The sequence below is a fragment of the Hyposmocoma kahamanoa genome, unplaced genomic scaffold (assembly GCF_003589595.1).
Source record: "Hyposmocoma kahamanoa isolate Upper Pololo Valley unplaced genomic scaffold, ASM358959v1 65, whole genome shotgun sequence".
Classification (NCBI taxonomy): Eukaryota; Metazoa; Arthropoda; class Insecta; order Lepidoptera; family Cosmopterigidae; genus Hyposmocoma; species Hyposmocoma kahamanoa.
The window spans coordinates 12,022,796-12,050,646 of record NW_020653853.1 but is presented as its reverse complement, the minus strand read 5'-3'; the positions used below and the strand labels follow the sequence as shown (position 1 = coordinate 12,050,646).

Sequence of the window (27,851 nt, the reverse complement as noted above, 5' to 3'; positions counted from 1 at the left end):
TCTGACGGATGTGTACTAAATCGATTATGTAAAAAATAGGGTAATAATCGATCGAGCCAGATTACATATCGCTCGGTGAAGCGGGTGGCGGGGTCACTGCCCTTGCGTAGTACACACGACTTCGAGACAATTTACTAGAGAAACTTTACTAGATACAATTAGCCAGAATATATTTTTTAATATTTTTAGATGATTTAGCATTATTGCTATGATTAACTTAAATATGGCGAGAATGCAAATCAACATACTGTATTACTTCGCCGTAATATCACCTACCTCTTCTCTAGAATCTTGCTGTTCATCGGCTCTTGTAACAGCTGGCCGAACTGCCCATCAGTTGTGCAGTTTGTGCTTGATGATCACAGTTGGAGAGCATTACAAAGCATTATATTAAAAAAAATCAAATCTTATATCCAACTGCCTCCGTGGCCGAACGGTTACCATGCTGAGTTCGATTTCTGATCCGGGAGAAATATTTGTATGACCTACATGCCTACATTTATTTCTCACGTGAGGTTGAGTGTAATGTATGGTTGTCGGTGTGTGTGTGTGTCCGTGACACCCGCGAGTCGCGACACAGCATTTTCCTAGTGCGAGGCTATGAGCCTACCTACCTAGATATTATTACACCATAATATCCGGTTGGTGTCAAAAATTCCGCATCAAGCCGAACACTTACGATTATTTTACAATATAATTACGATTTCCATTATTTATTTTATGATTAAAATTTAAAACAAAAATATAATTATCACTAAAATTTTTACTGAAGAACGTTCGATTTTTAAGTGGAATTATACCATAGTATAATTAGAACAAATGAGGACCTCCCGTCTGTTAGGCGCGTAAATGCCAATGCAAAAGATATTTCACTCGGAGCCTTGTTATATTATTTATTTTAGTACAGGTTGTAAACGTAATTTGAAAACAATATGTAAGACGGGATTCTCGTGCTGTATTGAGTAACCTGTGTTAAATGCAGCAGATATTTTTATACCAGCATTGAGGATTGGTAGCTTGATTATGGAGTATGATTACGAAATAGAAATTATTTCATTTCTATGAAACTGAACTATTATGATTTTGAGGCACTCTTGTTCAAACTACCACAAACACGACAATAAACATGTTTACTATTTTATTTGATGTTTCCACATCAAGCGGCCGCCCATTTCAATTCTACAGTTAATGGCGCGTGAGACAACCAGCGCTATACAACGCGAGTGCACCGCGAGATTATGCGAATGTGTGCTTCCGTATACAGCGCATTTTTGGGGGTGCACACATATAAGTCGCGCTACTACTTTTATATCAAGTTACCATATTTGCCTCATTATACTGTCTTCACTCTGGCTCATTGACCTACCAACAAATTGTTATAAGCCAATGAGGCAGAGTGAAATTTAGCAGCAGTAGAGCTCCTTGTGAAAGAGTTCGTCCAGGGAAGTACTGCCACCTATTTCTGCCGCCAAGCTTCTGCCACAGCGTATAGCTTACCGACAGGCGCACAATTTGTTCTACCCGTCACTTGATATTATAAAAAAAAAAAAATTGTTGGTAAGTCAATGCTCTAATCAATTAAATTAAACAGTGTAAATTGTAGAAAAACAGCTCCTCCATACTGGAGTAGGGACTATAGTTTGATAATACACCTTATTTGAATCTAACGCTAACAAGGTTGACACAAAAGTGACAAAGCGGAGTGAAAATATTGCGGCCTCTTTCCCTCGCAGCGCCGATACCTATAGAGTGCCTAACTTCGTCGTCGGTCACACAATAATACGATCAACCTCACTAATACGCAAATTAATCGCTTAGTTTCTACATTAATTTATGAGTTTGTGTTTATTTGATATTTATTTATATTACAGATGGTTATCAAATTTACGGGACAAATGTGCAAAGCCGGTGCTAAAGGATGTGCTTCCAATATTATCAGAGTTCTCTCCGGGCCCGCCGCAACGTCCGGCGACGGTGCACGATTCCGTACCGCGATCGCCCGTCAATGTCGTCATTGCGGACTTCGTCGAATTGGATGACGCTCTTTTCCCTAGAGCTATCATACAACTCAACCTGAAACTGCTCAGAAACACCGACTTAGTATATCATAACTACGGTTAGCTTTCGGTAAGACTGAATACTGCCTTAAATGATATTATTGGCTTCCGATTTTTTTCTTGCCTGGTTGCATTTACGGAGTTGATCGTACCTGGATGTTATTTTATAGATATATTATTTAATATTTGTTGTATTGACGTTGCATTCCTGTGATATTTCACTTTTTATTTACTTAATAAGTACAGCAGCTAAGTACAATATTTTCCATAAAAGTGTTCTAATTTCGTTAAATGATTGTATTAAGGTGATGAATAAGAATCTCAAGTGCCTTTATCATATAAAAATATATTTTAAAACTGTACACGTTTGCAAGTTTTACTTAACTGGAAATTGTTTAATTTACATTGGGGGTTGTTGAACCATGTTAAAACCCTTCATAATTGAAGACCATTTCAATTTAAAGTTTCCAAGTAATTTTAGGCAAATATAGCGATATCGACGAACAAAAGCTACAATCGCTCGAGACTTTCACATACCTTTACTCGGATAAAGAAAGCACATACAATTACAATTTAATAACGAAAATATTTACAAGATTATGCTACATTTATTACTTCGGCATTTTTAATACATCCAAACATTTCAGTAAATAAATCAGTTTGCACGAGATGCTTTAAGATGTCTTAATACACGTACACTTAATTATAACCCGTGCATTGATTAAGAACGTGATCTGTGGTTCAAATCTTCCCAGTCCACCCCATTTATTCGTATATGAATTAATTTTATTTACCAAATACTTGGTCGCTAAACTCATCTAAACAAATTCTATCACACAAATCCTTGAAAGACCATCTTTTAGTGCGACCTTCAGCTTTGTAATTATCAAGTGGTGAAAACAGTTTATCCGAAAGTTCGTCCGACATTTCTATGATTCTACAAATTTTATCAAGGCGCTTCAAATCATCCAAAGAATTAGTTAAATCGGCAATGTGTATCACTTGTGATTTTTTTGCATTCAGAGAGTTATCCGAATCCGTTCCATCAGGACTATCTAATTTATCGTAAATATCATGTTTTTTCACCGCACTTGAAGCATTCATTGTATACGTGCATGTGGCAGACGAGGGCGAGGGTATTGAAGTATGCATGGTTTTTTTCTCCTCAGTAACTTTCATTTGCTCTTGGAAGCCATCATCAAATTGCATGCAGACTTGTTCACAAAATACTTTCCCAGTATCAGCGCTACTATTTTTTTCATGAAATAGTACAATACTCCTACGTTTTAATTCCACACCTATACGATCAATATTCTTTATTTTTTTCATATTATCAAGTACATTTATCGTTTTTTGATTTTTTTGAACGTCTTCCAGATGTTGTTCATTTTCACGCGTGGCGGTATTCTTTTCAATATCAACGCTAGGCTCACTTGTAGTGAGGATTTGTACAGGCATGTTAACGTCAACGTTGGCATGACTTATTTTATTTGTGGTTTCTTCGTTAGTGTTGTCTTTATTTGTTATTCTCATACTAGTTACAGTTGGTTGAAGATGAAATTTCATTATTATATTACTAAACGTATCCGACATTTGAGTTTTAAAAGCGATGGATTTATTGGGTAATTTGGTGGTACTTTCAGTGTTTTTTGTTGTTTTATTTTCCGCATCACCTTTAGCTATGGGATCCCCGTGAATTGGCGATTTTTTTCCTGGTAACAGGAAATTCTTATTTATTGAGTGTAAAGACTTTATCGTCTCAACCATACTTAAGTCAGATATCTTTTTGTCGCAAACATTTGGAACTGTGTTTTTGCTGCAACCTAAATGTAATGTGCTGTCACTTATCTTTCCGTCGCCGCTCATATCAAGCTTTATATACTTCTGATTGTTTTCCTGTTGCACGGGCTCCTTAATATCAGTCCCTGTTTTCACTATGTCTAAACTCTCCTTAGGAGGATCAAAGTTAAATGATAATTTGTTGCTGTAAGACTTTTTTAGTAAAAGTTCAGTTATACTGACCATTTTGGAAAATTCTTCTTTCACCTTTTCCAGGCGTTCTTGTGTATTGCCTACTCCGCTACCTGGTTTATTGCACGTTTGAAAAAACGACTCTCTGTTTTGGCGTACATTGTTTGCATTATTAATAATATTTTCGTCATTCCAAATTTTGAATAGTTCTACTTTATTTTTATTGGGTTCGCTAGCAGTAATTGTAGAAGAATGAGCGCTGTGATTTAAGATCATAGGCTTCTTTAAAAGTACAGGTCGAAGTGGAGATTTAATATTTTTCTTGTCTGTTGGTTTAGTTTCTAGTTCAAACACTCGACAACTTTCTTGTATATTTTTTAAGCTATCTTCGGTTTGTTGATTTACATTTTGCCCCTTTGAGATTTTTATTTTTATTTGAGCTAATCTATTTGCCTCTGCTTTCTCAAATTGTTTTTCAGATAAATGTATTAAATCTACTACGCGACAGGCGTAAGAGCATTCATTTTCGTACCAACAAATGATTTTGAAGAAGTTAGGTGCAAGCTGAAGACTGGATCCTGCATCGACTATGCACGAATGAGTTTCGTTCATGAAATCTGAAGATACTCTTTCTTCCTTACAGGTTGTTATAATGTCTTTCATTGTAGTTTTGCTTACTCGTTCAATGTTACGGACGATATCGTCAATAGTAGTAGGTTTGAGAAGCCTGAACATAAAAAATAACAGCATCAAAATATCCTATGTATGAGCTAATAACACTTCAGTGACTGCGATAAAACATCGTTACCGTATTGTAAGATCGAGGACGGACACATTAACGATGGGCACCCTGAAGGCCAAACCGGAGAGCTTATCCCGCACCTGCGGGATGATCTTGCCAAGCGCCTTACAAGCCTCAGTCGTTGCTGGGATAATGTTCTGTAGTATACTTCGGTGGTCCCGCCAGTGCTGTTAATAATAAATGACGAACTAACGATTTGTAATTCTCTTCTCCGTTGCTCTTTCGCACAATAAAATTTGTATAAAAGTCAGGTCCAGAAATTACAGTGTTCCTTGAATCTGACTGAATCATATTCCACATTTTGGATGATAAACGAAAGAGACAGGGATACGTTTTAAAATAGCAAACTAATTTGAAAACGTATAGAACCTTTCCTCTAAGGCAGAGTCCGTCTAAAGGCTTGAGAGACGGCGTCATAGCGTGGATGCTAGTGATGAAACCTGCTTCTACGCCATAGTACTCTTGCAACACTTTGATAATTGGCGCCAGGCAGTACAGAGTACTCGAACCACAGGATATTACTCTCTGTTCTATAAATCAGTGCAGGATGTTAGGGAAGGTATTAAGTTTCATCAAATGTTTCCTGATATCGTTGATGTTCTAGTATTTAGAAAAACAACACTCAATCATTACAGGTAATTTTCTGTACACAAACGATTGTACAATTCAATAACGAAAGGAAAATAAAGTGTAAAGATTACGAGATTGTAAGTGTAACAATGTAGTAACTTTTTAGCATCTAAGGAGTTTCTTGAAGATGGTCATTTACTCAAGTCTCAAATCGTAATCCCTATACTTCACGCCTTCCTAATCGGGGCAGGTGAAGACTACAGTTTTCCTGTTATAATACTTATTTTTCACAGTTATAAAATACTTGAGAGTTTAGGTTTAATTTAAACATTGATAACAACAAATTACAAACATATTATTGACTAAAATATGGGCGTAACAATCTACTATCTTAAATATAAACATTGTATAACCTTTTTGTAACCCATAAGAAGATGACCAAATATTGCAAAAAATATAGAAGTAACTTTACGCATAGACACAAACATTATTATTAGGTAGAATCCGTAAAAGTTGACTTAAAACCTCGCTCGGATACGCTTCGGGGAACTGTGGAAACACGTCAGAGTTAGCAATATGCGCTCACTCTGCTGTTAATTGAGTAATTAACACCCGACATATCGTTGATCCTAAGGAGGCGTAAATTAAATTCTTCGGGTTATACAAGTACCAAAAAAAAGATATATGTGACAGGCTTGGCTGGCCTATCACATGTAATCATAATTTTGCCGTGTATACCAATTTCTATTTTTTGGTCGTTTACTCCTATGACAATCATGGGCACATTTGCACTCGGGGCGGTGACTATGACCCGCTTCACCGTTTTGCTCGCCAGGTGACCCTGGAATACGAGAGCAATTTAGTCTTATTTTTATTACACTGCCTTTTAAAAAGTTGATACTCCAAGTTTACATCTTTTTATATTGACAAATAAAGATGAGGTTACTCGACATTTTTACGTTAAAGTTTTACTATTATTGAAAACACTACACACTAATTGATCATACCACATAGTGCTAAGTTGAAATATTGCGTTATTCCTCATACCTGCAAAAAAAAATTATGAAAACAGGACTACGGATAATTTTTTCGTTTTTTTTAATAAATCCTACTAGAATAACATGTAATATTTGTATTAAGCACTATTATTATTAATTTATGTATTATACCACTAGTTTTCGCGATATCGGGATATAGACGCTTAAAGTCATTTTTACATCAAACTACAATGTTACACATCTAAATTTAAATGACATACAACAAAATACAAAGTTTGTTATTTTTTTTACCAAAGCTTTCTCCATACTCGTGAACATTCCTGAGGCTTCGACGACGTACTGAACTTCCGCTTGGGACCATGGTATACAGACGGGGTACTTTTGCCGGAACACCTTGATTCGATGGTCTGCGAGATGTGGAAGTAGATTTTATTTTATTACAGTATGAATATAAGTACTCTAGGGTGGAATTTGTAAGAGTAAGTATTTGATCTCAGACACAGTTCATTAAACAAGAAATTTTCAATGATGGACAATGATCTAATATATCGTCTCCTTATGGATATAAAGGGCCATAAATGTGGGTTAAATATGATTATATATTTTATTAAAGAACGTAAAGTATCCCTTGACATGCAGTCACGATATTCCCTTCACTGTTCATTACCTAAACCTGGTTCTAATTAATTATACTTAGTATGCTTTACCATTAACTTTGATTTCATCATCAGTATGAGATAAGTTTCCCGGCAGTCTACCGTGTGTGGAATCATACTTAATCAAGTATGAGATGTAGTCTACGTCTAAAGCCGGGTCATTGATTGCAGTTATCTGAGAGCAAGGAGATAAAATGTTTGTGATCTTGTTACGATTTAATAAACTTTTACGTCCGTTATCATAACCGATCGTTAACATATATTTATGTAATGTATCTTTTTAGGTATCTATCTACGTATGTAGGTATTGTATGAAACGAACGCCTGAAAAATTGAAGTTTATACATAACATGTGGTCGGTGCCCATTGAATATAAATATCTCCGTCCCCTTCTAACAGGCACCAGATACACATAAATATGTATGCAGAGATGTAAATACTATCAAACCTCAATATCAGAAGTCTGTAGACAAGTTCTGAAAATAACTCTGCCGACCCGGCCGAACCCATTAATGCCAACGTTTACAACCATTACTATAAATTTTGCAATGTATAAAAAATTGAGGACATGACAAAGGCGAAAAGATATTTTGAATTTACCCCAATGTCACATGTGGCATGTCAACTTGTCAAGCAATGTTATTGTCAAGTTCATGTCAATCTATTTATTAAAAATAAATTTTATTTGAAATATGAAATGCATAAATTTTAAACAAAAGAAGAAAAAATTTATAAAAATAAATTCAATTAAATTAAAAAAAGAAGCATACAAATATATATATATATATATATATATATAAAACAAAAGCATTTCAAAAGGGTCCATGACTCGGCCTCTGAGGACTATGTTGAGTACATAGCCCTCGCTGTTATCCTGTCATGACCACAGAACACTATACTCACAAGGAGGTCATGACCCGTTATAATGTGGAACACCACAATTCAAATAATAATAAATATTTTACATGTTACTTACTTAGAATAATAACGCATAGAATGATAGTTTCATAAAAAACGAACTGTCACAAGTGAGGCAAAAATCAAATTCATGTAGGCGTAAGCAACTTGTATTTACGCTCGTCGACACGCACACAAATATACAAATAATGATGCCATGGAATAACATTTCAAGCATATTACATAGCACATAATTCTAAATCCAAGATGGCGAAGAATTAGAAGAAGAAGAATTAGAAGTCTTGTCCGCCATCTTGTATTCAGATATACATGCCATTTCCTTATGGTTTACCAAAGATACATTTTTAAAAATTGTTGTCAACCATCTTGGATTTAGAAATTAATGCTACATTCGTAATAAGCACTCTAAAACTCCTCGAAAACGTCTATAATTCTCAATCGTTCCCGTCGATCGACAATGTCGAGCAAATCTGTAGGCACCTTATTAAATACTACCCAATTTTTATTTAACTCATACATGAACAAAAACCTACAAGCGAGTTTAAGTGCGACTATCGAATTTGAATATATAAATAGCCTGATATTATCTGTGGGTATGTTTACATGAAAAGTACACGATAACAATAAAGAACCTGAACCTGAAAGTTATTTATACACGATTTTGGAGAACTTGACGATGACTTTTTAGTCAGTGTTAGTTTTTTGAAATAATTTTAGCTAAGAACTTTTGAGTCTGGGCAAGACAATTTTTTAAATGATGAACAAGAATAATGATTTTTCACATGAAACTAATGAAGGCAAATACTAAATATATTTCGTGAAAATAGCTAACGTAAATTCCCTACAATGTTGTTGCGGCGGTGTACATTTGTAGAAATTTTGCAACCGTCGCGATACTGCCTATTCTCAAAAAATTACGTAATATAATTATTTTGAAACAGAATAGCAAAATGGGGAGAAAAAAACCGTTACTTTGCAACATTTTCGTATCTTGTTGCAACGAAATTAATTTTCTGTTTTAGTGAATATTTACATAAAAATACAAGTTCAAACGCGTTACTTCCTTGTGGAATGTGATGTTAGTGATATTTTATATTTGTCTGACCTATTTTTAAACCCAATTACCGCTCATTTCGTCATTTTTAGCAAAAATTTTTGAGCAGTTCGCGGCGCAACTTGACCTTGAACACTGACAGCCCGCTCGCTCGTGTAGGCCCATAGGGCGCCCTACAATTTGCCTCACTTAGCGTGTGCGGGCTAGGTTTCTATGCGTTATTATTCTAAGGTTACTTATAACAAAAATCAAAATTAAAATAACTGTAGACATGCACTAAGCGACTAAAATTTGAAATAAGCAACAATTACTAATGTTATGCTACTTCTTAAAGCCCGAGATTGCTTTCAAACAGCCACAGAAAACATTTATGTTTAAAAGTTGGCAATGTTTGAGACGCTGCCGCACGAACGAGGAGGTAGGCTTAGAGGATGGAAAAAAATAAGTTTCCATAGTCTAAGGAGGAAGGTCATTCCAAATTTTAGAAGCGGAATGTTTGAAACAACCCCCATTGACTTTGGCAACCCCTTATCAATATGACGAGTAATGCTAAGATGGTAGCCCTTTCTAGGCTTGTATAGTTCATGAACTACGAACTATTAGGCGATTAACACACTTCACCGCGCCCCGCGAACTGCGTTTTTTAACGTTTCACTGAAGTACCTCAGTTTGTATGGAAAACACGCGCCGTCGAACACACTGACAACGCTTCTCCGCGTGGGAGCGTGGCGCGCGTTGTTTTACTGCGTTCCAGCGCCGACGGGCGCGGCGAACCGCAGGGTATGGCACACTGCGCTCCGCAATACCGCGCAAATTTTTAATCAATTTGTGTCTAATCCAGTAATTGTCGTTCGGATTTTCCCTAACAAATAATCAAAAGATTCAGTTGACATACGTGTATAGTTGAAAACTTAATCTGCTCTCTCTCTCTCGATCCCAGGTACATATAAATCACTACAGCGATCAACTACGAAGCGAGTACTTTAATTGGCGCGGGGCTGCCCCCGCGCAGATTAAACTGCGCGTAGATCTGCGTCTCCGACACCGCGCGCGTTTCCGCGTCCCGCTCACCGTCGCGGGGCGCGGTGCAGTGCGTTAATCGCCTTAGGAATATATTCCCGACCCGACGCTGACCGACATGAACTAGTTCGTTTTACACGGTTTTAATAGTTCATCATTCTTTTTAGTTCAGTACGAACTAGGAACTGTTCGCGTTGATAGTTCACCTGTCTTTTATTCAGTAGCAACGGTGCGAGCGGGACAAAAAGCGATCTTTCACTTCTTTTAGTACATATAAGTTCGAGTGGGATGCACGATTGAACGTTGACAGCTCGTTTTAAGTCTCTAATACGTATCTACATTATGTATATATGTAAGCTTGCAAAAAAGTAAGTGCTCATATTTTTGGTAGGTGTGGTAGGTATCTGTATGAATAATATCAACCTACGTGTATATGAAATAATTCTATCTAAATATTGATTTTTAAACACACCATTCTAACTAAAATTCTTGTTTTGTAAAAAAAAGGATATTTAGTTAGAATTACTGTCTTTAAACCTGTAAAATATGAAGGAAAATCAATAGTACGTGTGGCGCACTTTAAGTTTCCGGAATCAATAAGAAAAAATCCTATAAATGGTCTGAACTGAATTCATTGTTTCTCAAAATATTCTCCGTTAGCGTTAATGCACTTTTGCTTATGAATGAACCAATTTTGAAAACATTTATGCCACTCCTCCGTGACAATCTCTGAAACAAATTCTTCATACATCAAATTGTTCACCTTCAAAAATTCATTTGTCTGTCTGGCCGTGTAAGAACTGGCATTATCGTGGTGCAAGACAACACGGCGTTTACGGTTATTTTTACGGAGTTTGTCAATAACTTCCGGCAAACAAATGGTCGTGTATCACAATTCACGGTACAACGATTCTCCAAAGCAAGTTGTATTATAAAAAAAAAGAAGCAATCATCCGCTTAGAGGCACTTTGCACGCGCGCCACTTGGTTAGTTTCGGCTCATCTCGAAAGACCCTTACGCTCGATTGCTGCTTTGATTTGGGATCGTAACCATAAATCCATGTTTCGTCACCTGTTACTATGTCCCGCACCAAATTTGACGCCCCTTCGTTGAATCTGGTAAGCATGGCATGGCACCAAGTGACGCGACCTGTTTTTGAGCCTCGGTCAAATTATGTGGGATCCACCGAGAGCACACCTTTTTCACACCCAAATGTTTGTGTAGTATTGATTGTATTTGACTCATGCCTATGCATAAGGATGCCCGAATCTCATGGTATGTCACATGCCTGTCTGTTTTGATCACACGGCGCACAATATCAATGTTTTTGTTGTTGACAGCAGTGGACGGGCGACCATCACGAAATTCGTCACTGAGATTCACACGACCGCGTTTGAATTCTGCAAACCAGCTATAAATAGTCATCTCGCATGATGCCTCATCGCCAAAAGCAGTTTGAAGCCGAGCGAAGCTCCGCTGAGCTATTAAGTTAAACTTCGTCATAGCCATATAAAATAAAAAAATAGTCATATAAAATCGTACTACGAAAATTTTCACGAGTTAAATCCATGGTGATGTAGACAACCAATTTCTAAAATGACGCCACAATGTAGAAACAAGTGACAGTCAGATGAAACTGACTGTATTCCACAGTCAAAGAGATGAATTTTCAAACGCTGTAATTATTTTTTAAATATTGCTTATGTTGGCCAGTTTCGCAAACTTATAGTAATATAATAAAAATAATATAATATAATAATAATTTATTTATTTTCTCTCAACATACAAGGTGAATAGTTTAAACAAAAGATGCTTACTGACTAATGAGTTTAATATTAAACCTTATTTGCGAGAGACTGGTGCCTGAGATAGGCATAAAGATACCTGTAATACAGGTCACCAGGATCCCCGTTACGCGGATTATAATAAATTAGACTAAACTCTTAATTATGAAAATTAGACAAGTAAAATATAACTTTGCTAAAAATAGGTTAGAGTACATGTATATACATTTTTTGATCAACTACAATTACACTTAAACAAGTTATATTAATTTTAATCAAAGAACTAAAAACTAACACATGTAGATGTAGGTACACTTATAGATAATGGATTACAAAAATATAGTTTCAAGGAAGTATGAGAAAACAAAAACAAAAATTTAATAGTTAAAGACATTCAAAAAAATGTTTCAGATTAAAGAGTAGTTCTGTATGTACATAAAGAGAGGGGTTATTTCCTACGCGTGTGTATATTGTGTATTTGAGTGTAGGTATGTGAATGTGCAAATTGTTATTATAGTAAGGGACGCAATAGGTTTTCAGTCGCGTCATAGTCCAATGATTTAAGCCATTTTACCACTTCTTGTTTACATCTGGTTTTTGTTAGCGGATATACTGTTAGTACGCCGTTTATTTTATTGTACAGTCGACTACCAAGGTAGTAGTAAAACTTTTGTGCGAGACTAAGGCGACAGGAATAACTGGCACAAACTATATCTGTCCTACGTTTACAAACAAGTTTGTCTGGTTCATAGGTTAGCTCACTATGTTTTTTGAGCACGGTGGCGACAATAAATAGTTGGCGTACTGACAGTAGATCCCAGGTGTTATAAGGGTCTATTGAAGGGAATCTAAAGGGAAGACCCGCCGACACCTTAAGAATTGCCCTTTGTGCTTTCTCCACTTCCATCAGATGAGATTTAGCACCTCCACCCCATGAAGTGATACAGTAGTTTACCAGGGATTGACCTAAAGCTAGAAACACTGATTTAATGATTTTTCGGTCAGCAACGTGACGTAGATTTTTGAATATGAATATTAATTTGCGTAGTCTGGAGGACAACATATTCATAATGTTCTTTGAAACTCAATGTTTGGTCTAGTAGGATGCCAAGGTACTTAATGGTGGAAGTTCTTAAAAGTGCAGGACAGGAGCATGTTGAGTTGAAATCAGAACACGATTGAGCGACAATGGAAAGTGACTCGTGTGGAATGAGATTCTTTTTAGGTCCAAAAGTTACAAATTTTGTCTTGGTCACGTTTAGTGTAAGGACGTTATCGAGAAGCCATTTGTGAACCCGATGAAAACCTTTTTGAGCATTAAGGAAAGTCTCATTCCAGTTCTCGTCAGCGAAGATGAGGGCTGTATCGTCTGCAAACGTCACAATTTTACCATTTACAAGATCTAAGTTGCAGAGTTCGTTGATGTAAATTAAAAACAAAGTGGGGCCTAGGATACTGCCCTGTGGCACCCCATAAGTCACTTCCAGTCCATCGCTAATAAAATCTCCGATCTTTACTTTTTGGGTTCTACTAGTAAGATAACTTTTAAAAAGCTGGAGGGGCACTCCCCTTACGCCGAAGGATTCAAGTTTGTGCAGCAAGAGAGGAATATAAACCGTGTCAAAAGCCTTGGCGAGGTCAAGGAAAACAGCCAGGCATTTCTTCCCCTCATCAAGACTACTTACAATAGTATTTGTAAGTTCATGGACAGCATCTGCAGTTGAAATACCTGCGCGAAAGCCATACTGGGCAGCTGATATCAAGTTGTTTGTTTCGAGGAAGTTAACTAGACGCTTGTTTAATATTTTTTCTAGGATCTTGGATAAAGTGGGCAATATAGAAATCGGCCGGTTAATAGTGCGCCCTATGTACTGATTCCATACAAATTGTATTTTTAAATATTTAGTACAGTGTAACTATTGACCTCATAATACTAGAAGTCCGTTGTTCATGTGAATAAAATTACTATTCTAATATATTAGTTTGGAACGTTCGTTCAATGTCCGCGCAAGGACAAGACGAACTAAGGAACTTGAACTAGAAGACCGACCTAGTTCAGTTGACCGCAAAGAGTACATTTATATATACTGATATAGAGTTATCAGCTCAAATCGTACCTAAGCTAGAGGGTAACACCGGAGCTATTTCTTTCCTGTTCATACATATATCTATAGGTTCATTCTTTCTACTGGGTTCTCGGGGGCATTTTATTTTTATTAAGTATATTAAATTCACCTAACAATACTTTTAAACGAAACAATTTTTTGTTTTCAAATCATGTATATTTGTTTTTCAAACATTTATTCAATCGTAATCAACTTTGACGTGACTTAAAAAACACAATGAAATATAAAACAATTACAAACATCCGCTAAGGCTCAACTTTGTAGCATACGTGACGTTGAGTTGGGCGTTCAAATTAATTTTCAGTTTTAGGACGCCAAAGGTTTTCGAGAAAATAATTTTTGAGAAACGTGAAAATTAAAGCAAAAAAACGCATTTGACAACTACCTATGCAAAAATTAAGTCAAAAAAGCATGCTGACGCAGAAGCTCCAATGCACGGCCGGTAATCTACCTATAGAAAACCGCTCGCAATAGCGGCCATCTTTTTTAATGAATAATGACATTTGTCATTTTTGTTTCCTTGCTGTGATTGGCTGCCGCAGGCGTAGGTAGCCTTTCCGCCATCTTGGGTAGTGATCGTAGTATTTTACACTTTGTTATTGTTTTGTTGTTTTCACCTTGTAGTGGCTTGTAGCTTGTTTGTACAGGTTCGGATCGAGTGAAAACGTGACGTGCTTATCTTCTCCGTTAATTCTGTATTGTGTGTTTGTATTTTGCTTCATACAAAATGTACGAGTGCTGTGTATGTAAAAGTTCACGACAGGACGCTATTTTACATCATTTTCCTCGCACTGAGAAAAGACTCATGAAGTGGTTAAAGTAACTAAATCGTGATAATCTGAAAAAGTTATCACCAGAAGAACTTTCAAACGTTTTTGTATGTCAAAAACACTTTGAAAAGAGGTTTATTACGCCGAAATTACGTCTCATAGGCAGTGCATATCCATCTTTGTTTACCGAAGACGAGATTTCCTCTGGAATACCATCACAGGACAATGCCGGTAAGTTTTAAGTACAGACTTTACTATAGCCTTCTAATCTCTACGTCCTAACAGACTTTTAATATGAGCTTAGCCCGTAGTTGCTTTGTAGAAATAAAATATTAATAACTATAACCGTCATCTAAGAAACAAATTCGCAATTGCCGACGTTGGTGTATCCAGTGTTAATAACTTATAACAATTTAAGTACTTACTTAATTTTAAAACTAAAGAAATAGTATTGAGTTTTCAATTGTTTGTTTATACCTGCATGTGTTAGTGTTTATACCCGGATGTGTCCTAGTTCGTAGGAATAACTTTTAATGTTATTAATATTAATTGTTTTATTTATTTTGCACTTACAGAAAACATGGATATTGATTTGGAGCATAGTTACTTGCGTAAAAGACACTTTGACCACACATACTTTCAAAGGGAACCACTAAAAGGTTAGTAATGCAGTTTGTATTACTGTAACATTTTCTAGTAAAACTGTTGAAATGGATTTATTGCATGTAAATTTATATTCTGACATATTGGCCCCTTTACTGGTTCGATATTATAGTATGCGATAATATAGTATACATAATGCTTGTTGCAAATAAATAGCAAGTTATTATTTTCAACTATCACCTATCACATTTATTTAACTCTCACTCATAAACACACAGAATACCAAAATACCTACAGGAGAGACTTGCATAAAATTATAGTGTGTAATTTCTCACGTTTCAGAAGTAATTGCCTCTAGCTCCAGTGAGTCTCAGAATGTGCCTGGCCCATCGCAAATTCCACTGCCTAAACAGGACTTAGGTAATGGAATTTTTTTGTTGGACTCAAGTTATAAAGGATAGTTAAGGTTTTAACGGTGTGTCAACTTTTCATTTTTTACACAATTCTGAAGCAACTTGTACTTATAGACCATCAGTGAGTGTGGACAAATGGTGCTACAATCTCTCCCACAATACCTCGTTTATTGTAGATGTTAATTATGTATGTTTATTGTGATCTATTTTATAAACATCATCTATCTGTTTTATATGATGGAAACATCTTGTTTCTCAACAGTACCTAATTATTTTTCAGTTAATCCTGTAATCATTGAACCAGTGATGAATGAAGCATTTCAAGCCTCTGGTAAGTGATTTTGAGTTATTATTGTTGTATTATTACCACATGAATATGTTTGCAATGAACCTTTATTTACTCCATGCTGGATATGCAGAGGTCCTGAGTTTGTTCCCAGTTCAGACATTAATTTTCTTTGTATTATGTAACCTAGTATATTCTTCTAATAACCTTATGTATAGTCGAAAATAAATGTTTGGTTTTTCTCTTTGCAACTGCTCATTCAACAAACTTGTAACATACAACATAATATGTAAGTGTGCAGCTGCATGTTGTTATAATGTTTTACATTCCATAGAACTTGACTTCATCATTCACTTTTGTGTTTTCCAGGCTTGGATACAGTCAGAATTGCTAAGGATCCGAAACCTATGAGAAGACGTTTAATCACGAAAGTAAAAGATTTGTCACCAACATGCAAAAGTATTTATAAAGAATACAAAAAGTCTAAACAGCAGGCCGATTTTCATCGAAGAGCTAAGAGAGCCCTTCAGTTTAATAAGAAAATGTTGTTCGAAAAATTAACAAATAAAATGAATCCTTATGCAAAAAACAACAACAACATAACAAATATTGAGTTGTTTTATTTATTTTATTTTATCGTATTATTTTATATAAATGAACTGGAACCCCTAACCACCTTTTTTTTTTTTTAAAGTATGGATGTATACGTTCTGCTCCTTTGCAAGACAATATCGTCTACCAAAAAAAAAAATGGAATGTCAGTCGACATTAGTATCACAGATTAAAAATAATTCTTACTACTGAAAAAAAAGTACTACAGTGAGCAGTCTGAACGTAGTTCACTAAGTAGTCTGTGCTCCAATGTGTTTGGAGATAACAAAATACCTAATTGTTTTTATAATTATTTTTCTGTCGTAATAGTGGGAATATGCAATATACAATCTTAATGAAGAACAAAGTAAATGCGTCACATCATTTTATTCTGTGTTACAATAATTTAATCTAAGCCTTCGTAATTTTAATGCAAATTATATAAAAATAAAAATATGTTTGAAGTAAATTCCTGCCTTTATGAAATATATTTCGGGTTCTGAAAAATTATATAAAAATTGTGTCCTTAGAAAAGAAGATTCCATCGCCATCTATTGATTATCTGCATACCCTTCCACCCTTGATTTCTCCGGAATAGGCGAAACAACAGCGCACTTCCACGACTTGGGAAAAATTCCACTGCGAAGGGATTTATTGACTATGGCTCTAATTCAATAATTGGCCTGGTGGTCGCCACTAAGGAAATAATAATATTCGATGGATTGTAGATTTCCTAAATGCTAAAAATATACAATGGAATATATTTCTTTTTTGAAAAGCTCCTACTTCCATTAGATTTCGAAAAAAAGCTAGAAATACCACGAATGGAAAAATTAAAAATTTTACCGGTACACCGGTTAATTTACTGGCATGATGATCGGCACAACCCTATTGGGAAACATTTCTTTTATATCATAGATTAGAATAGCATAGACGTGCCTTTATTTAAATTAGTGGCATAATTTAACTAAAACCAATTTTGTAGATGAAACTAACACTTACCAGGCATTATTCTTATATTTGTATAAATAGGTATTGAAATACCATACTTTTGTCACATAAACGACATAATCTTTAATTCCGTTAAACAACTTGTAACCGCTACCGTTAACAAAATGTGTCTCTCTGATGCACAGCTCTGATTATTGCAAATCTTTGCGTCATCGATCTGTTACATCGCGTTGTCCTTCACCTGACATTTCTGAACTCCATTTTGAGCGGAGCTTACGTCTGGTGTACGTGTGCAGTGTCTACAAAGTATTTTGCATTAAATTCCTCCCGGTAAGTGTTACATTGATTTGCATTTCAATTTAATAATGTATTCATTATTTCAACAAGCTTTAATGAACGATTACTGAGTAATTTTTACGACATTGCATTTACATCATCATTAACGTAACCGCTACTACTTTATCATTTATTTGTAGTTTAATAATATATTTTTTGCGTGTGTTATGCTGTTTTGGTGTATTTGGATCATTTCTTTCATATTTTATAGTCTGATTACGAAATACTTTGGCCAATTTTTCGTGTATTTTCCGGTTCTAATGAATGACCTCTACGTGACCTCCATATGCCGGTATAAAAGTACTAACACAGCCACATCCCACAATTATCTGATCATCTAATAAGTCCTAGACACTGTTCAAGGTCAAAAATTTCTTTATTAGCTGAATTTGTGTTTATTTCCAGTGTATTCCATTTAAAAATAGTTGGAAACCATAAAAGTTAATTATTTTACAATCTGTTGACTATAGTTATTGTCTCTATATGATTGAATGCATATTTTATATTAATTGTTTTAGGTTGTAGGTTTACGTTTAATGTATAAGCCTGTAAAGACAGTAGACATTTTTTCTTTCCTAAACACTAGGGAAAAAATAAAAACAATGTGAGTTTTCTGAATAAGGAAAATGTGTATTCTGTAATTCTTTTTGACAAAGAACATAAAACAGTCATAGATAATTTTCATAGAAGCTGTGTTAGCAATAGAAGGTTTTCCAACAAAGCCGATATGTGATTTCCAGTTTTATTTAATAATTTTACTCATCAATAGCAAAGTACCAATGTTAAGATACTAATCAGGTCTCACCAACTGACCATTTTTACATAAATAAAAAAAAACTGGAAATTGCTCAATCCAACTATTTTTTTCATTATCAGTTAATGATACACTTAAATCAAAATGTAGACCACCAACATAATATGATAACATAGAATTATTCTTTTTAATGTCTCTAAAGGGTACTAGGTTTCAAAATAATGAGTTTTTAATTTCATTTTGTTTCAGGAAACATGTCGAAGATCGGTATCAATGGATTCGGCCGCATTGGCCGCCTGGTGCTCCGTGCTGCCATCGAGAAAGGAGCTCAAGTTGTAGCCGTCAACGACCCATTTATTGGTTTGGACTATATGGTTTACATGTTCCAATATGACTCCACTCATGGTCGTTTCAAGGGAACCGTTCAGGCCCAAGATGGACATCTAGTTGTCAACGGAAACAAGATCGCAGTTTTCTCTGAGAGAGACCCTAAAGCCATTCCATGGGCTAAGGTTGGTGCTGAATACGTTGTTGAATCCACTGGTGTATTTACCACCATAGACAAAGCCTCAGCTCACTTGGAGGGTGGTGCCAAGAAAGTTATCATCTCTGCTCCTAGTGCTGACGCACCTATGTTTGTCGTTGGCGTCAACCACGAAACTTATGACCCCTCACACAAGGTCATCTCCAATGCATCTTGCACGACTAACTGCCTTGCTCCTCTCGCTAAGGTCATTCATGATAACTTTGAAATTGTTGAGGGTCTTATGACCACTGTACACGCCACTACCGCCACCCAAAAGACTGTTGACGGACCCTCTGGCAAACTGTGGCGCGATGGCCGTGGTGCGCAGCAGAACATTATTCCCGCCTCTACAGGAGCCGCTAAGGCCGTCGGCAAAGTTATTCCTGCTCTGAACGGCAAGCTGACTGGTATGGCTTTCCGCGTCCCCGTCCCTAATGTTTCCGTAGTTGACCTGACTGTTCGCCTAGGCAAACCTGCCAGCTACGATGCCATTAAACAGAAAGTGAAGGAAGCCGCGGCCGGACCACTTAAAGGTATCCTTGGATATACCGAAGATCAGGTTGTATCTTCTGACTTTATTGGTGACACACATTCGTCGATCTTCGACGCCGCTGCTGGTATCTCTTTGAATGACAACTTCGTAAAGTTGATCAGCTGGTACGACAATGAGTATGGTTACTCCAGCAGAGTCATTGATCTCATCAAGTACATCCAGACCAGGGATTAAACGATACAACTTCTAGAGATGTGATTATGATTTTGTCGAGATTAACTGCACTTTCATGTTATGTCATAAGTATATCTAGCTGTTTAAAAATATAAATTATTGCTACTTTGACAGTAGTGGATATGTATGTGTTATTCTTGTTCTACAATCTAATAAGAGTAAGTGTAAATGTGTCCAGCGCATTATATCAAAAGTTGAAATTAACAACACGTGTAATAACGTTGTATTGAAATAATACATAATCGAAAATTATTTTTGTTTTACTTCAATTATACATATGTATATCTCTGGTCTCCATCTTTCGACTCCTCCAACAAGTGCAGTTATTTTTACCTGTGTGAAATATGTAGTGGAGTGAAACGTGTCGCAACTACGCGCGTAAAACGATCTACAGGCGTGTAGCTTACCATCAGGCGCACGACTTGTTCTTCCCGTCACTTGATATTATTAAAAAAAACAGGGCTTTTGAAGGCGACGCTCACGATCTGAGTGTAGCTCGTGGTTATACAACTACTAATGTAGTGTCATCGCTACCTCGTCATCAACCTCGCTGCCTTTCGTTCCTGATCTACAAACACTGCCTACACGGTAAAAATATTGCTTAGGAAAAGACAAATTTCTTTTTATGAAGTCTTTATAATAAATCCAACAAAACGATCCTCTCCCTACAGACGCTAGAGAAGAATTACTTGATAATAGTAAAAAAACGTATCAAAAGTGTATTTTAGTTATAAGATCGAAATATTTAATTCAAGAGCAAATTAATTTATATATGTCATAAAGCTACTCTAGATTCAAGAAAATATTTATTAGTCATTAGAAATTTCTGATTTTGACTTGAAAAAAAAACGAATGTAAAATTTAAAGAGAATTATTTGACTGACGATTTATGTTTTCTATATTTAGGTGTAGTTTGATTTCGTGCTGAAACCAAATTTCTTAAATTATAAATTTTGTTTTAGTTATATCAAAGCAACTTTCTGCTATTATTAAGTCTATAATCTTATTGGAAGATTTTACCGTAATATGTTCAAAAGTAAGATAGTAAGTAGTTCAAAAATAGAAAGGCTGTAACTTCAAAACTCCATGATATTTGGATTTCGTTTTTCTGTGAGGTAATGCAGAATATAAGACCAGTGTTGGGCGTTAATCAATTAAATTTCAATCAATAATTCAATCAGATTAAAAAATCAATTGCAATTGATTTCAATTGAATTGATTTTAATTGCAATTAAAATCAATTCCGGCCGGTTGGGGGGCCTGTCGGTGGGCCGGTCGGGGCGCCGGTCGGGGGGCCAGTTGTTGGCCCGGCTGGCGGGCCGGTTTGGGGCCCGGCTGGGCGAAAGCTCGAGAATTCCGCGGAAGACGCGCGATGTTTGGTAGGTATCAAGTTTGTACGTTATACAATACACCTTAAAGCTCAAAACGCTATGTACATATTACAATATCGTACACAAATTTGCCTTCATTCCGTTCCGCCGCAAATGTATAGCATTAGGATTTTACCGATTTTGAAAGTTCCTTGATGGATTTGACCATTTCTGTTGATGAAGCACTTGAAAGGTCAGGGGTAGACAATGGCTGCCTTGAGAATAAGCAACAGTTTGGCTTGTAGATACATGTTATGGAAATAAGAAATAAAATAAATATTTTTTTGAAAAATTAAATTTTAAAAATTAAAATTGTTTATGTATGTAATATTTCCATTAGGTTTATATCATTAAAGGTTTCTTCCGCCAGCATCTCGTGCAATTTCCTCTTAGATTTTAATTTGTAATTTCTTTACAGTATTTTAATTCCGGTTGTGCTTACCATTGTTCACCTTAATTTATTTTTATTTAATCATTGTCTTTTGCTACATCTTCGTCAATGGCAATTTCTTTGATGGATTAAATTTTAATGTTACTTTAAGTCGATATAATATTCAGAGTAAAGACACTACTTACTCCTTAGACTATGGAAACTTTACTTTACTTTACTTTCTTTTTTTTCTATCCTCTAAGGGTCGTATTCTAGAACTCTACTCAATGCTCAAGTCAAGACTTGAGTATGATTCAAAGCACTAGAGATCAAACTCAAGTCTTTGCCATTATAGTCGTATTTCCAGTGCTTGAAATCATACTCAAGTCTGCTCAAATCCTGACTTGAGTATTGCAGTGAGCACTGAAAATCATACTCAGTCCTTGCTATTAGGGTCGTATTTCCAGTGCTTGAAATCATACGCAAGTCTGCTCAAATCCTGACTTGAGCATTGAGTAGAGACCCTAGACCCTTAGGATCGTATTCCAGATCTGAGACTTACTTCGAGATATAATACAACCTCATGCAGTTGACACTGACTGCAAGCAGTTATCGCCGTGCGTTACTTTATTTTTTTCCATCATCTAAGCGTGCGATTCGCTCAGGAGTTCAGTTTATTAAAAAACAAACATATCAGAGGTATTATCATTTATCACTATCGAAATTGTCCATTTTAATTTGTCAAAAAACTTACCTCCGTATACCACGACCTTAGAGCATTCTAAGACCACGACTATACTTTGCGAAGGGATTTGCGATCAAAAATGTAAACAAAAGCCATTACAAAAAATATTATAATCATTGTGCAAAGTTAATTGAATCCATCAAGAAAAGGCAATAATTTATAAAATATTTACATATTGCCGATACCTATTTAAAAAAAAGTTGTTTCAGACAAAGAAAAAACATACATCTCTTAAAAAAATGTGATCATTGTTTTTGATTCTCGGGCTATCGTTCACCTCGACTGCAGGCAACGCTTGCAGTCGAAATCTCGATTGAATCCCAATCTGCACGCGTTCTGAAGACATGCAGTACATCTGTTAGCAACTTTTCTTCCTCATTGGTAATCCCTTCTCTGGTTGCCATTAAAATAATATAGAGTGTAATTAATTTCAGTTTTCTCTTTTTCGATTTTAAAAAGCTCTTTTGCTAATGCAAAAGTCAACTTAAAGAATAAGCATATGACGATTTTAAAATTTGAGAACACATCGTATATTTCTATAGTTGCCGTATTCCATTCCTGTGCTGTACGTATTTAGAAGGACTATAAACAAAGCGCTTCGTGCGAATGGGCCGTAAGTATGTAGGTACATACATCAGCAACATAAGGTTGATGACTGATTGAATATTGATGATGATTAAAAAAGGAATAAGTATATTTAACGTATTTTTAACCGACTTCAAAAAAGGAGACGGTTCTCTATTCATATTTTTTTTGTGTGTATGTTACGCGATTACTTCAGCATTTCGTTGGTTCAGATAAACAGGGTATTATCTCAAAAACACAGATTTTTCATGAGAGAAAGATAAAAGTTTCTTCTAGCATTATTTCAGTCGCGATTGTTATTTGGTTCTCCTCGCCTATATGTATTTAAAGCCTAAAGCCGTTTAATAGTATTTTCGAAAACTTCTTGTTCTTATATAGTTCCGAGTTTTGGCAAAATCCTGAAATTATTCAGAGAGGTCGTATAATATTACCCTTTTGAACATAAATATTTGTGATTCAGGGTCCTATTCCAGAACTCTACTCAATACTCAAGCCAGGACTTGAGTATGATTTCAAGCATGGCAATACGACCCTAATATCTAGTGCTTTAAATCATACTCAAGTCCTGACTTGAGCATTAAGTAGAGTACTGGAATCATGGCAAACGACCCTTTTATGGGGAACTGTATATGTTTTTATACTATGCTTACGGAGCACTTAATAACGGAAATGATAATCTTATCTAATAATATGTATTATCCTGAATTTAAAAACTACATTAAAATTTTAATTCAAATGTATTATTACAAAATTGATGATGGAAAGGGGAAGGCGGAATCAAATTATGCAATTCCATCGCACACTCTCCGTGGCATATTCTGTAGAATACCGATAAGCTGGCAACTCTACAGCGGTGTTCAAGGCCCTGCAGCTTCGCCTCTACTAATTCCGAGTAACCTATAAGCCTCTTATCACGCTTGTCTATTGAATCCAAGGTGGCCAGTTGGTATTTCACAGAGCCATCACATAAGTGGCAGCAGTACTCCATACACGACCGGACTTGTGCTTGGTACAGCTGAAGCAACTGTCCCGGTGTGAACGGAATAGCGGTGGCAACTGCTAGTGCAATGCGCAATGGGAAGTGAGCGTGCCTACAGCTCCTGTACTTATCGGGAAAATAGGTAGGGTACTGTACGTGCACCCGGGGCGGCTCACCTGAGGCACTAGCCTCTCGAAGAACCGGATGAAGTCAAGTGACAGAGGTCTGTGAGAACCCTGTACACTGGCTGATCTGGGGTCAGAACCTGCACCTGTAAGGTTCCTGTGCGCGCACAGTTAATAGTGCCCATCCTGCATAACCAAGAGGTTGATAAGGAGGGGCACTATAAACAAAACATATATAGAATGATATGGGACTGTCCCAGTGTGAAGTAACGCCGTACCTTGGAAAGGATGCCAAGCTTCTTGGCGGCATTTCTGGCCGTGGATTCAATGTATATTCCGAAGTTCAGATTGGATGACAGGTCCATTCCAAGTAGGTGAAGACGGTCGGTTATTGGTATGGATATATCACGAAAAGTCAGAGTCACGTGAAAGGGATTCCGTTAAGTAGAGAAAAGACACGCCTGCGTTTTGGTAACATTTAATATGACAATATTGGCATCGTCCCAATCGTTGACTGCCTTAAGTGTCAAATTCAAATGACTAACCGTGGACTCTCGACAAGACTAGATTTCTTCTCCACTGACCCTTGCATTGGTCAAGTACCTGTCCACATCTGTGCTGTCATCAGCATACCCAAAGGTACCTGGAGTCAACATATCATTTATATGCCACAGAAAGAGGGTTGCAACGCTGATTAACTCATAAGGTGTAAACCAAAATCCGAATGGACTTCCATACGATCTATCTTGTACGAGTACACCTACTTATCTTTCTAATTTGTGGAGAGCACTCGTATAGTGAAAACCTGGCTTAATAAGTAGGTGCTTGTATACCGTAATTAGAAAAAAGACGGTCAAATAAACGTAAATATTTTGAATTTCTTTTTTGTGTGTATTTTTATATTTTCTTTGCGAAAATTACTTCTAGTTAGAAGAACGAAAATCTAGTGAACTTCGTCTAATTTAAGAAGCAAAAGTTGTCATGGAAAACTTGTTTAATGGCTAAGAGTAAGCTAGAGTAAACAAAAATGCATGAAAATCTATTAATAGGTACTTTCTGTACCAACACATTCTTCTTCATTCTTTAGTTTTTTATTATATCCTCACTTGCTAGAGGAAATCATTATAAATTAGTCCGAAAATTACTGGGTCTCTAAATAACTACACGTGGAATCGAGCTTACTTATATATTTGTTTTGGTCGACCTCAATTTGTGAGGACTGATGATGAGATGGATATACTCGTATTGGTAGTAGTACTCTAATGAGTGGAATAACTTCTTCCCTCACGTCTTCCTTCTATCTCTATGATTTTCAAATTTATACAGCAACCCATCCAGAGGACTGAAAAAATTGCGATAAAGGGGTAGGTACATTGTGCGCCGACCTTCGATCACTTTCGACAAAGTAGCTATTAACAAAGAACCAAGGATTTATTTTGAAGGCACAACAATTGGGAGTGACAACTACCTACATCTCGTAAGTTGTAATCACGTTGCAATCTTTGGTGATGCCTAATTTAGTCCTCTAAACGACATCCAATTGCTTTACACTTCAATAAAAAATTTGGACATTTATGATTCTCTTTCCTTGTCTTCATTTTTTCCATTCTCCGAACTGTTTTCTATCTTTTATTTTTTTTCCATCCTTTGCTTCTACGACATTATCTTTCAAATTTGCGCTGTCTAACTCTCAACTCACACTGGCGCAGAGTCGAAGCGGCGCGTCGCGTCCTGTTTTTCAACTACAACGCTTGGCGACACGTTAGTGCGCTCGGATCAGTGCACCATCAGTGTGATCAAGTGAATGCTCAAGTGACGTGCGGCGACGCGCGAAGCCGCTCGACTGCATTCAAGAGTCGACTCGCGTCAACGCCCGTTTCCAATTTGCATAACACAAATTTGTACCTTAATAATGGGAAAATAGAGATGAATATACTACATGCGATGAATATACTCTGCCACAGTGCGAGTTGAGCCTTAGACTTGCTTCTTTTGTCATTTAATTACAGACATTTGTGTTTGGCCTAGCAAAAGTAGGTACAGTTACCCGATTTATATTATCTATAGTCCATCTGTTTAGGTACTTAAATAAATGTAAACAATCTTGAGATGTCTATTTAATGAAATATACATTTATAAAATGATTTTCCCTTACCTTCAAATACAAAATACAAATACTTAGCTTCATATGAAATTGCATGTCTATTTTTATACCTATTGATTTGTAAAGCATGTGTTTCAATAAAAAGATGTATCTTGATTGTTTACATTTAGTTAAGTACTTAAACAAATGGACTATAATGTCGCCTATGATTATTATTTTGTGCCACAACCTTAGAGGATGGGAAAAAGGCACAATAGTCTTCTAAATTTATTTTAGTACGTAATAAATATTTATTTTTACCCTCAAAGTTTTTACCTATAGATAAGTGGATTTAGAAATGCCGGTTTTTAAAAATTACCACCCTACAAATTAATGGCCGCTCCACAATCGGGCAGCTGTCAGTGACAGTCCGACAATTATCTCGTTTGCTTCGTGTAAATTTTGCAATGTACAAGATTCAAATCCGTCTATTTATCAATGAATATGGTTTACATTAACAGATAATCGTTATTTATGTCGCCTAATTTATTATTAATCTTAAAAACAATACATAAGTCTAAATAGTTGTGATTTTTTGGTTAAAATGGAGGATCTCAATTTGACAGAGACCGAAATGAGATATTTCGGCGATTTGTTTTTATGTTGTGACGAGGAATCCAATGGGAAAATACCAATTTTAAAAGCAACGGAATTATTTAGATCATCAAATATCCCTAACGATGTTCTCAAACAGGTAAATGTCGCTTTCCTTTGGAGTGGTGAGAGTAATAACAGGTTTTATTTGTGAATGAGTGGTTATGAAGTGTAATTGTTTTACAGATCATGGATATAAGCGTGGCTCCGAACAGCTGTGCGTCCTTGAATCATATGAATAGGAAACAATTTTATTCAGCATTGAAATTAATAGCTGCACATCAATCTAACATGGTTTTAAAGCCAGACCTGCTATCAACGTCGCTAGACTTACCATTGCCGCGGTTCACGTGGGCACTCAACTCAGAAGCAAATGCTGACTTAATACAGTTATCAAATTCCCCAAAAGAACAACATATCTCCAAAAGAGAAAGAAACTTTTCCGGTAATGTGGGTGCTTATGAACCAATACGAGTATCATCAAATCTTTCTGATAGTGATGTTCCTCAAACCATGTCTCATGACAATACCGAGGCACTGAGTACAGACTCGGAGATGGAATCTGAAACATTGTCACAAAGATCAGGTTCTCATGGGGTAAGTCACAATTTAAGTATACATGTAGAAACTTATAAGTAGTGTCAAGCTGAAAACAGTCTCATAATGAGTAGCTTCATAGGGAAATGTATAATATTTGTGTTAATATAAATTTTATTTCAAAAGAAACTATATTAAGCCATATTTAAATGTACAAATTTCTTAAATTCTCAAAATAATATTTGTAAGACAGCCCAAAATCATCTTTAATAGAGAGGCATTAATTAAATTAAAACATTAACAAAAATAGAATGCAAAACATTATTCATTATAACACAAAGTAATTAATTCTCTGCAGTGCTTATCTCTGCAATGGCTATCTATCCTGAACAATAAGCTGTTTATGTGAGAGTTATTAGAATCTTGACCTATAACTGATGTACTTGAAATGTACCCATACAATTAGTTAATGATTACTGCATATATATAT

At 36.0% G+C, this 27,851-nt stretch overlaps 5 protein-coding genes across 7 annotated transcripts in view; 4 read left to right on the top strand and 1 right to left on the bottom strand.

Moving 5' to 3' along the window:
- The window catches only part of LOC113231455 (PI-PLC X domain-containing protein 3), a 17,104-nt gene extending 14,937 nt beyond the window's left edge, over positions 1-2,167 (top strand). The window contains exon 7 of the mRNA XM_026465780.1: positions 1,872-2,167. Within this exon, the coding sequence (XP_026321565.1) occupies positions 1,872-2,121 (250 nt within the window). The 3' untranslated portion in view covers positions 2,122-2,167. The remainder of the gene's footprint in view (positions 1-1,871) is intronic.
- A 284-nt stretch (positions 2,168-2,451) lies between these two features.
- LOC113231452 lies at positions 2,452-7,630 on the bottom strand. 2 transcript variants are annotated; one of them, XM_026465776.1, is made up of 7 exons: positions 7,503-7,630; positions 7,106-7,229; positions 6,690-6,805; positions 6,139-6,241; positions 5,200-5,360; positions 4,837-4,997; positions 2,455-4,755 (listed from the first exon to the last, which is right to left on the bottom strand). In XM_026465776.1, exons 1-7 carry the CDS (start codon positions 7,584-7,586, stop codon positions 2,844-2,846), a joined length of 2,661 nt encoding a protein of 886 aa, XP_026321561.1. In that variant the 5' UTR covers positions 7,587-7,630; the 3' UTR covers positions 2,455-2,843. The 2 variants fall into 2 exon arrangements, with proteins under 2 accessions (XP_026321562.1, XP_026321561.1); XM_026465777.1 differs by lacking the exons at positions 6,139-6,241; positions 7,503-7,630 and having other exon boundaries at positions 2,452-4,755; positions 7,106-7,220.
- A 7,013-nt stretch (positions 7,631-14,643) lies between these two features.
- Positions 14,644-16,720, top strand: LOC113231525. The gene is made up of 5 exons (XM_026465848.1): positions 14,644-14,957; positions 15,302-15,385; positions 15,672-15,749; positions 16,023-16,073; positions 16,398-16,720. The coding sequence occupies exons 2-5, from the start codon at positions 15,307-15,309 to the stop codon at positions 16,718-16,720; spliced, it is 531 nt and encodes a 176-aa protein (XP_026321633.1). The 5' UTR covers positions 14,644-14,957; positions 15,302-15,306.
- Positions 16,721-17,785: 1,065 nt separating this feature from the next.
- LOC113231457 (glyceraldehyde-3-phosphate dehydrogenase 2-like) lies at positions 17,786-20,128 on the top strand. The gene is made up of 2 exons (XM_026465783.1): positions 17,786-17,900; positions 18,910-20,128. The coding sequence occupies exon 2, from the start codon at positions 18,915-18,917 to the stop codon at positions 19,911-19,913; it is 999 nt and encodes a 332-aa protein (XP_026321568.1). The 5' UTR covers positions 17,786-17,900; positions 18,910-18,914; the 3' UTR covers positions 19,914-20,128.
- Positions 20,129-26,602: 6,474 nt separating this feature from the next.
- The window catches only part of LOC113231561 (ralBP1-associated Eps domain-containing protein 1), a 7,112-nt gene continuing 5,863 nt past the window's right edge, over positions 26,603-27,851 (top strand). For both annotated transcript variants that reach the window (XM_026465899.1, XM_026465898.1), the window contains exons 1-2: positions 26,603-26,924; positions 27,011-27,421. In XM_026465899.1, coding sequence (XP_026321684.1) covers positions 26,775-26,924; positions 27,011-27,421 — 561 coding nt within the window. In that variant the 5' untranslated portion in view covers positions 26,603-26,774. The remainder of the gene's footprint in view (positions 26,925-27,010; positions 27,422-27,851) is intronic.